General features: G+C 39.6%; 1 protein-coding gene across 1 annotated transcript in view; it reads left to right on the top strand.

The window, feature by feature from the left end:
• Window positions 1–2,035: 2,035 nt before the first annotated feature.
• The window catches only part of LOC135568169 (uncharacterized), a 28,357-nt gene continuing 19,003 nt past the window's right edge, over window positions 2,036–11,389 (top strand). The window contains exons 1-5 of the mRNA XM_065015145.1: window positions 2,036–2,405; window positions 3,101–3,335; window positions 3,709–4,203; window positions 4,694–4,978; window positions 10,576–11,004. Coding sequence (XP_064871217.1) covers window positions 2,036–2,405; window positions 3,101–3,335; window positions 3,709–4,203; window positions 4,694–4,978; window positions 10,576–11,004 — 1,814 coding nt within the window. The remainder of the gene's footprint in view (window positions 2,406–3,100; window positions 3,336–3,708; window positions 4,204–4,693; window positions 4,979–10,575; window positions 11,005–11,389) is intronic.

The following is an 11,389-nucleotide window of genomic DNA, read 5'->3' as shown; positions in this document are numbered from 1 at the left end:
TATTCCTTATGTCATGTTGGTCCATTCAACAACAATAGAGCAATATGATCCTTGTTTCAGCAGGATGTTGTATCTATTCCTTATGTCATGTTGGTCCATTCAACAACAATAGAGCAATAGGATCCTTGTTTCAATATGATGTTGTATCTATTCCTTATGTCATGTTGGTCCATTCAACAACAATAGAGCAATATGATCCTTGTTTCAATAGGATATTGTATCTATTCCTTATGTCATGTTGGTCCATTCAACAACAATAGAGCAATAGGATCCTTGTTTCAATAGGATGTTGTATCTATTCCTTATGTCATGTTGGTCCATTCAAGAACAATAGAGCAATAGGATCCTTGTTTCAATAGGATGTTGTATCTATTCCTTATGTCATGTTGGTCCATTCAACAACAATAGAACTATAGGAGACTTGTTTCAATAGGATGTTGTATCTATTCCTTATGTCATGTTGGTCCATTCAACAACAATATAACTATAGGAGGCTTGATTCAACAGGATGTTGTATCTATACCTCATGTTGGTCCATTCAACAACAATATAACTATAGGAGGCTTGATTCAACAGGATGTTGTATCTATACCTCATGTTGGTCCATTCAACAACAATATAACTATAGGAGGCTTGATTCAACAGGATGTTGTATCTATACCTCATGTTGGTCCATTCAACAACAATATAACTATAGGAGGCTTGATTCAACAGGATGTTGTATCTATACCTCATGTTGGTCCATTCAACAACAATATAACTATAGGAGGCTTGATTCAACAGGATGTTGTATCTATACCTCATGTTGGTCCATTCAACAACAATATAACTATAGGAGGCTTGATTCAACAGGATGTTGTATCTATACCTCATGTTGGTCCATTCAACAACAATATTACTATAGGAGGCTTGATTCAACAGGATGTTGTATCTATACCTCATGTTGGTCCATTCAACAACAATATAACTATAGGAGGCTTGATTCAACAGGATGTTGTATCTATACCTCATGTTGGTCCATTCAACAACAATATAACTATAGGAGGCTTGATTCAACAGGATGTTGTATCTATACCTCATGTTGGTCCATTCAACAACAATATAACTATAGGAGGCTTGATTCAACAGGATGTTGTATCTATACCTCATGTTGGTCCATTCAACAACAATAGAACTATAGGAGACTTGTTTCAATAGGATGTTGTATCTATTCCTTATGTCATGTTGGTCCATTCAACAACAATAGAGCAATAGGAGCCTTGTTTCAATAGGATGTTGTATCTATTCCTTATGTCATGTTGGTCCATTCAACAACAATAGAGCAATAGGAGCCTTGTTTCAATAGGATGTTGTATCTATTCCATATGTCATGTTGGTCCATTCAACAACAATAGAGCAATAGAGCCTTGTTTCAACAGGATGTTGTATCTATTCCTTATGTCATGTTGGTCCATTCAACAACAATAGAGCAATAGGAGCCTTGTTTCAACAGGATGTTGTATCCTTTCCTTACATCATGCCCTATTGGAATGGTTGTATTGATAATATCTGTTGGGAAAAAGTTTGGATGTTTCCACACACATACCTGCTTATTATCAAAATTAAGGAAGTTTATTTTTCAATTATTCATAAATATCATACTGCCATTTGTTGGGGTTCGTTCCTTGTTCCTTGTCAGTCATTGGCGAAATTAGCATTCAGACAATATTAGATTTTTTCAACTAAGCAAGTCAGTTAAGAACAAATTCTTATTTTCAATGACGGCCTACCGGGGTAGGTTAATAGTGGGTTAACTGCCTTGTTCAACAACGTCATCATTAGCAATAAGAATGTTAAAATGTCAAATCAACTGTAAATCAACTCCATTATTTTGGTTTGATGTTACTGAAAGGTGACTTTCATTTATTAAACCATCAATAGTTATCATATGTAATCTTTGAATGTCTTTATTCTCATTCATTCTGTAGATCCTGCGTTTTTGGTCATGTAGGAAAACCATGTCAAATGAACGTTCAGAAGAATAACCAAAGGCACAATGGCAACCACTAAACGGACTGCTGTGAACTATGTCACAGATCGCAAACTGGACCTTATCAGATTGCTCAAGGATCTGACACTTATTGTTGACAACCTTCAGCAGCAGAGAGTTTTCCTCAATGAGGAAGTGGAAGTTATTAATAGTAAGGAGACAAGAAGTGACAAAGCCAGAGAAATACTGGACAGAGTCGTTAAAAAGGGAGAAGCTGCATGCTACAAGTTACTGGAGATTCTGTACATTACGAGACAGAGGACATTACTGGAGCCTTCCTCTGATTCAAAGGACAGACGGCAGCATGACCTGTACCACTGGATCAGCTGCTTCCCATTCAAGGAAGACCAAGAGGTGGACACTGACATCTTTGAAGGTAGGTAGTGCAGAAGTACGGCATTTGGTGTGCAGAAAATAGACTTGTGTAGAAGAAGAACTTACATCCATTTACATTTTCTATTATTTCACCATTAACTAGATTTTTATTGACCCTTTTCTTAGGCTCAATAGCCTGTCACAGATATCAGACACAGCTGAAATGTAAAGCACGGAAGATCACAGAGGGTGCATGGAAACAAAGCTGTAGTCTCCTACCAGAGAGATGTAGAACTGAGGGGACTTTCTCTTACACCCCAATTGTGTTAGATACAGACGTGCATTCATCTCTCTCTAAAATTAAAGTGAAGAGCAAAAGATGCAAGAAAGCTCGGCCTAAAAAACTAAAGAGCTTCATCCCCTTGGCCAAACAGGAAACATCCCCTACTGAGCTGCTTAAAACACATGAGAAAAAAATCATCCTTTTTGGAAAACCTGGAATTGGAAAAACAACAGTCTCCCATCAAATGTTGAACCTCTGGGCAGAGAAAGATCACAGAGAACTAGATTACATGTATTATTTTGACGTGAGAGACATTTCACACAGAAAACCCATGAGCCTGGAGGACCTTCTCTTTAACATGTACAGTGAGCCAAAAGAAAGTAAAGAAGAAGTGTTACAGGATATTAAGAAGAACTCTGAAAACGTTGTCATCCTATTTGATGGAATCACAGACCTCTCCTCTCTGTCGGTAGTAAAGGACCTTGTGGAGAACCTCCTCCCGGATGCAAAGATTGTGACCACATGCAGACCAGATCAATCGGAAGACTTCCTGACAGACTGGCCCACAGACTGGTTCAGAGTGGAGGTGAAAGGGTTCAGTGATGAATCCATCAGGGCTTATTTAACACAGATGCTGAGTGCTGAGACTGACTCCTTGAGCAGTGTGTTAAACAACCTAGAGTTGTTCAGTCTGTGCCATGTCCCAATGTACGCACTGATGGTGGTTGCCTGCATTTATTTCCCTACATCAGAGGCTTCTAAACAGACATGCACTATAACTGAAATGTACAGCAACATCCTCCGTCACTGCATCCAAAAACACAGTGGCAGACGACGTACGGATATCGACGTTTATCTCAAAGAAAACAGAGAGAAAATATTGTCTCTGGCAGAAATTGCTTTTGATGCAACAAATGAGAAAAACATGAACTTGACAACACTGAGTTGTGAAGAAGGCAGTGTCCATTTTGCATTCTTGGGGGCATTTATGGTTAACATTTCACCCACAGCATCAGACACTTGCGCTGCATTTCTCCATTACACAATGCAGGAGTTCTTTGGTGCCCTTTGGCTCTTACAGAATCCAGACAAAATCAGAGGTTCTAGAGAAGTGCCAGACTGAAGAATGGAAACACACAAAACACTTGATTCCTTTCCTGTTTGGGCTTCTGACTGAGAAGAATATGAGATTGGTTAACAGTCTAGTTCCAGCTCAACAGATCAAGAAGATGTCAGATTGGTTCTTCAAGGAAGTGGTGAACACATTTCTTCCATCTCAAACAAACCAAGATCATGTAGAAGGTGGTGATCCTGAGTTTGAGATAGATCTTCTGTTTTTGTGTCAGTGCTTGTATGAATATCAGTCTACTGAGGCCTGTCAGCTTTTCCTGGACAAACTCAACTACCATCTAGACCTGAGTGGAGAACATCTTGATCCTCACCAGTGCTGTGCAGTCTCTTATGTGACCAGTCAGTCTGCAGAGAGAAAGGTTGGATTGGACCTGAACGGCTGCACTGTGTCAGACCAAGGAGTAAGGCTGATACTGGGCTCTCTGAAGAATGTCAGACATCTTGGGTAAGGTTGTTATCTGTGTACAAACTAACCTAGTCAAATAAAGATTGGTAATCACCAAACCATTCAACTACTTTGCTTCCTTGTTTGTCACATCTGATACCATTTGAGGTCAGGATACATCTCTCTGTAAATTTAAAAACTGTCTCAAGACTTTTCCCTAATGATTAAATCACCCCCAAATCCCTGCAAATAAGTTATCTTGATGAATGCAAAACACACTATCAGTAATTTACTGAGAAAACCTTTGGCTACTTCAAAAAATGTAAGATTTAAATTAAAATTTCTAATCTGTTTTCTGATGATATATCTGACCCTTCAATGCATGTCAGACATCTTGGTTAATATTTGTTTTGTCTAATTCTAAGAAACCCATCTTTAAAAAAATATCTTATATTCTCTTCCCTTCAGATACTGAGTTATAAACACTTCTTTGTCATGCTACTTTGAAATAATCTGTATAATCTAATTTATAATCTATTCTCTTTTAAAGACCATCCTCTGATGATTCATCTGACCCCTCAATGTTGTGTCAACTCTGGAAAACTTTGCTGAGCAGTGAGGCAGAGATGGACTTCACCAGCTTACTTAGTCTCTGTGGAAATGAGTTGCACCTTCCAGTCCAGGGTGAAGGACGAGTGTTTGAGAGAGCAGAAGAAGTGATGACACAGAGTCTAGAGAGGGTTAATCTCTGTGTACACTGGGATCAGAGAACTGTTCTCAGTAAAGCTCTCAGCAAAACCATCTTAAAGTGTCTACCAAATATCAACAAACTCAGGTCAGTATCATCCAGCACCATACCGGTCAGTGATCAGTATCATCCAGCACCATATCGGTCAGTGATCAGTATCATCCAGCACCATATCGATCAGAGATCAGTATCATCCAGCACCATATCGGTCAGCGATCAGTATCATCCAGCACCATATCGGTCAGTGATCAGTATCATCCAGCACCATATCGATCAGAGATTTTTATTTATTTTTTTATTTCACCTTTATTTAACCAGGTAAGCAAGTTGAGAACAAGTTCTCATTTACAATTGCGACCTGGCCAAGATAAAGCAAAGCAGTTCGACACATACAACGACACAGAGTTACACATGGAGTAAAACAAACATACAGTCAATAATACAGCACCATATCGGTCAGCGATCAGTATCATCCAGCACCATATCGATCAGAGATCAGTATCATCCAGCACCATATCGGTCAGCGATCAGTATCATCCAGCACCATATCGGTCAGTGATCAGTATCATCCAGCACCATATCGGTCAGTATCATCCAGCACCATATCGGTCAGTATCATCCAGCACCATATCGGTCAGTATCATCCAGCACCATATCGGTCAGTATCATCCAGCACCATATCGATCAGAGATCAGTATCATCCAGCACCATATCGGTCAGTGATCAGTATCATCCAGCACCATATCGATCAGAGATCAGTATCATCCAGCACCATATCGGTCAGTATCATCCAGCACCATATCGGTCAGTATCATCCAGCACCATATCGGTCAGTATCATCCAGCACCATATCGGTCAGTACATCCAGCACCATATCGGTCAGTATCATCCAGCACCATATCGGTCAGTATCATCCAGCACCATATCGGTCAGTGATCAGTATCATCCAGCACCATATCGGTCAGCGATCAGTATCATCCAGCAGCATATCGGTCAGTATCATCCAGCACCATATCGGTCAGTGATCAGTATCATCCAGCACCATATCGGTCAGTGATCAGTCTCATCCAGCACCATATCGGTCAGTATCATCCAACAACATATCGGTCAGTGATCAGTATCATCCAGCACCATATCGGTCAGCGATCAGTATCATCCAGCACCATATCGGTCAGTGATCAGTATCATCCAGCACCATATCGGTCAGTATCATCCAGCACCATATCGGTCAGTGATCAGTATCATCCAGCACCATATCGGTCAGTGATCAGTATCATCCAGCACCATATCGGTCAGTATCATCCAGCACCATATCGGTCAGTGATCAGTATCATCCAGCACCATATCGGTCAGAGATCAGTATCATCCAGCAGCATATCGGTCAGTATTATCCAGCACCATATCAGTCAGTATCATCCAGCACCATATCGGTCAGTGATCAGTATCATCCAGCACCATATCGGTCAGTGATCAGTATCATCCAGCACCATACCGGTCAGTGATCAGTATCATCCAGCACCATATCGGTCAGTGATCAGTATCATCCAGCACCATATCGGTCAGTATCATCCAGCACCATATCGGTCAGTGATCAGTATCATCCAGCACCATATCGGTCAGTGATCAGTATCATCCAGCACCATATCGGTCAGTGATCAGTATCATCCAGCACCATATCGGTCAGTGATCAGTATCATCCAGCACCATATCGGTCAGTGATCAGTATCATCCAGCAACCATATCGGTCAGTGATCAGTATCATCCAGCACCATATCGGTCAGTGATCAGTATCATCCAGCACCATGTCTGTTTCAGTGATCAGTTATCATCCAGCACCATGTGTCTGTTTCTGTTGTTATAGTGTAGTGCAGTATGTCTGTTTCTGTTGTTATAGTGTAGTGCAGTATGTCTGTTTCTGTTGTTGTAGTGTAGTGCAGTATGTCTGTTTCTGTTGTTATAGTGCAGTATGTCTGTTTCTGTTGTTATAGTGCAGTATGTCTGTTTCTGTTGTTATAGTGCAGTGCAGTATGTCTGTTTCTGTTGTTATAGTGCAGTGCAGTATGTCTGTTTCTGTTGTTGTAGTGCAGTATGTCTGTTTCTGTTGTTATAGTGTAGTGCAGTATGTCTGTTTTTGTTGTTATAGTGCAGTATGTCTGTTTCTGTTGTTATAGTGCAGTATGTCTGTTTCTGTTGTTATAGTGTAGTGCAGTATGTCTGTTTCTGTTGTTGTAGTGCAGTATGTCTGTTTCTGTTGTTGTAGTGCAGTATGTCTGTTTCTGTTGTTATAGTGCAGTGCAGTATGTCTGTTTCTGTTGTTATAGTGTAGTGCAGTATGTCTGTTTCTGTTGTTGTAGTGCAGTGCAGTATGTATGTTTCTGTTGTTGTAGTGTAGTATGTCTGTTTCTGTTGTTGTAGTGCAGTATGTCTGTTTCTGTTGTTATAGTGTAGTGCAGTATGTCTGTTTCTGTTGTTGTAGTGCAGTATGTCTGTTTCTGTTGTTATAGTGTAGTGCAGTATGTCTGTTTCTGTTGTTATAGTGTAGTGCAGTATGTCTGTTTCTGTTGTTGTAGTGCAGTATGTCTGTTTCTGTTGTTATAGTGTAGTGCAGTATGTCTGTTTCTGTTGTTATAGTGTAGTGCAGTATGTCTGTTTCTGTTGTTATAGTGTAGTGCAGTATGTCTGTTTCTGTTGTTGTAGTGCAGTATGTATGTTTATGTTGTTGTAGTGCAGTGCAGTATGTCTGTTTCTGTTGTTGTAGTGCAGTATGTATGTTTCTGTTGTTATAGTGTAGTGCAGTATGTCTGTTTCTGTTGTTGTAGTGCAGTATGTATGTTTATGCTGTCTGTTGTTGTAGTGCAGTGCAGTATGTCTGTTTCTGTTGTTGTAGTGCAGTATTTCTGTTTCTTTTGTTGTAGTGCAGTATGTCTGTTTCTGTTGTTGTAGTGCAGTATGTCTGTTTCTGTTGTTGTAGTGCAGTATGTCTGTTTATGTTGTTGTAGTGCAGTATGTCTGTTTCTGTTGTTGTAGTGCAGTATGTCTGTTTCTGTTGTTATAGTGTAGTGCAGTATTTCTGTTTCTGTTGTTGTAGTGCAGTATGTCTGTTTCTGTTGTTGTAGTGCAGTATGTCTGTTTATGTTGTTGTAGTGCAGTATGTCTGTTTATGTTGTCTGTTTCTGTTGTTGTAGTGCAGTTTGTCTGTTTCTGTTGTTGTAGTGCAGTATGTCTGTTTCTGTTGTTATAGTGTAGTGCAGTATGTCTGTTTCTGTTGTTGTAGTGCAGTATGTCTGTTTCTGTTGTTGTAGTGTAGTGCAGTATGTCTGTTTCTGTTGTTATAGTGTAGTGCAGTATGTCTGTTTCTGTTGTTATAGTGCAGTATGTCTGTTTCTGTTGTTATATTGTAGTGCAGTATGTCTGTTTCTGTTGTTATAGTGTAGTGCAGTATGTCTGTTTCTGTTGTTATAGTGTAGTGCAGTATGTCTGTTTCTGTTGTTATAGTGCAGTATGTCTGTTTCTGTTGTTATAGTGTAGTGCAGTATGTCTGTTTCTGTTGTTATAGTGCAGTATGTCTGTTTCTGTTGTTATAGTGTAGTGCAGTATGTCTGTTTCTGTTGTTGTAGTGCAGTATGTCTGTTTCTGTTGTTATAGTGTAGTGCAGTATGTCTTTTTCTGTTGTTGTAGTGCAGTATGTCTGTTTCTGTTGTTGTAGTGCAGTATGTCTGTTTCTGTTGTTATAGTGTAGTGCAGTATGTCTGTTTCTGTTGTTATAGTGCAGTATGTCTGTTTCTTGTTATTGTAGTGCAGTATGTCTGTTTCTGTTGTTGTAGTGCAGTATGTCTGTTTCTGTTGTTGTAGTGTAGTGCAGTATGTCTGTTTCTGTTGTTGTAGTGCAGTATGTCTGTTTCTGTTGTTATAGTGTAGTGCAGTATGTCTGTTTCTGTTGTTGTAGTGCAGTATGTCTGTTTCTGTTGTTGTAGTGCAGTATGTCTGTTTCTGTTGTTGTAGTGCAGTATGTCTGTTTCTGTTGTTATAGTGTAGTGCAGTATGTCTGTTTCTGTTGTTGTAGTGCAGTATGTCTGTTTCTGTTGTTGTAGTGCAGTATGTCTGTTTCTGTTGTTGTAGTGCAGTATGTCTGTTTCTGTTGTTGTAGTGCAGTATGTCTGTTTCTGTTGTTATAGTGTAGTGCAGTATGTCTGTTTCTGTTGTTATAGTGTAGTGCAGTATGTCTGTTTCTGTTGTTGTAGTGCAGTATGTCTGTTTCTGTTGTTATAGTGTAGTGCAGTATGTCTGTTTCTGTTGTTATAGTGCAGTATGTCTGTTTCTGTTGTTATAGTGTAGTGCAGTATGTCTGTTTCTGTTGTTATAGTATGTCTGTTTCTGTTGTTGTAGTGCAGTGCAGTATGTCTGTTTCTGTTGTTATAGTGTAGTGCAGTATGTCTGTTTCTGTTGTTATAGTGCAGTATGTCTGTTTCTGTTGTTATAGTGCAGTATGTCTGTTTCTGTTGTTGTAGTGCAGTATGTCTGTTTCTGTTGTTGTAGTGCAGTATGTCTGTTTCTGTTGTTATAGTGTAGTGCAGTATGTCTGTTTCTGTTGTTGTAGTACAGTATGTCTGTTTCTGTTGTTATAGTGTAGTGCAGTATGTCTGTTTCTGTTGTTGTAGTGCAGTATGTCTGTTTCTGTTGTTGTAGTGCAGTATGTCTGTTTCTGTTGTTATAGTGTAGTGCAGTATGTCTGTTTCTGTTGTTGTAGTGCAGTATGTCTGTTTCTGTTGTTATAGTGTAGTGCAGTATGTCTGTTTCTGTTGTTATAGTGTAGTGCAGTATGTCTGTTTCTGTTGTTATAGTGTAGTGCAGTATGTCTGTTTCTGTTGTTATAGTGTAGTGCAGTATGTCTGTTTCTGTTGTTATAGTGTAGTGCAGTATGTCTGTTTCTGTTGTTATAGTGTAGTATGTCGATTTTGAAAAGGCTTTTAAAGTATGACTACAATAGATATATAAATGCCTGGACTTGTATCGCTCGTCGGAAGAAGTGGACCAAGGTGCAGCGTGTCACACCCTGACCATAGTTTGCTTTGTATGTTTCTATGTTTTGTTTTTGTCAGGGTGTGATCTGAGTGGGCATTCTATGTTGTGTGTCTAGTTTGTCTGTTTCTGTGTTTGGCCTGATATGGTTCTCAATCAGAGGCAGGTGTTAGTCATTGTCTCTGATTGGGAACCATATTTAGGGAGCCTGTTTGGTGTTGGGTTTTGTGGGTGATTGTTCCTGTCTCTGTGTTTGTTGCACCAGATAGGGCTGTTTCGTAACACAGCGTGTTCATGATCTTTATTTCTCACTAAAACAACAAACAAAATGTCACAGAACAAAAAACAACATCCCACAACCTAAGGTGGGAAAACATGCTGCCTAAGTATGATTCCTAATCAGAGACAACGGTAGACAGCTGTCCCTGATTGAGAACACACTTCACTGCCCACATGAACAAATACTTTCACTTTACTATAGAATACTACAATAAAGTATCCAAAACACTACAGTAAAGTCTGCAGTCTAGTATGGTAGTATTTTTAAAGAAGACATTACAACAACACAAGAGACACACATGACAACAGTATTCAGTCTGTAAAAGAGGCCGCAGTCACATTCTCCCTGCTTCTGAACAGACGTTCTTGTGTTTTATGGGTCACAGGTTTACCCCTCTACAACATCAGAGAGGATCCCCTGAAAGACTGGAGACAGAAGAGAAAGCAGTCCTACTAGATTTGTGTCTACAAGCAGCACTAGATCACAGAGAAACATTCCAGAGTACTGTGAACACACTGCTGTCACTGTTCTCTGTGTATCAAACTGAGAGATATGACATCCTGCTGGATCTGTACTCTCATGTGAAGTATAATAGGAATCAAACAGCCAGGAGTATCCTTCCATCCTTGAAGCCACTTTACCAGTCAGCTTATGCAGTCTGGTCCATAGACCTCTCAGAGAGAAAGGCCTCCCTCCTCCTAGAAGTGTTGAAACTCCAACTAGAGAAGAAACCAGTAGAGCTGAAGGACTGGTCAGATGAAAAGAGTGAAGTGAGGAGTTTCCTTCAGTGTCTGCCCTACATCTCACAGCTGAGGTGAGTGAGTTTATCCAACAAGAGTCCATATATCACTGACCTGGTGTAGATAGTATTCATGTTTTACACTGTCTTTATCTTGTTAATACATTAACATATGAAGAAGCTGTAGAAACTCTAAAATTCCAATTCATAGTTGTATTGTTTTAAAAGATGGAGTCATGTGGTGCTATTAGTTTTCAGTTCCCCAACCCTGTTACTCATATCAGTCCTCGTCACTCACCTGTTTATCATCTCTGTTTTAAACTGTTTGTTCAGATTTTGTTATAGATTTTTGTAATTCATAAATTTAAATTATGTTAATCGGTCTGCAACCCAGAGGTTGTAAAGTTCTGGTCTTAAATTAAACAGACAGAATTCCCAGCTCACAATTGATCAAATCCAA

This window comes from Oncorhynchus nerka, unplaced genomic scaffold, assembly GCF_034236695.1.
Source record: "Oncorhynchus nerka isolate Pitt River unplaced genomic scaffold, Oner_Uvic_2.0 unplaced_scaffold_1655, whole genome shotgun sequence".
Classification (NCBI taxonomy): Eukaryota; Metazoa; Chordata; class Actinopteri; order Salmoniformes; family Salmonidae; genus Oncorhynchus; species Oncorhynchus nerka.
Note: the sequence above shows the minus strand (reverse complement) of the source record. Positions and strands in the feature narration are given on the sequence as shown.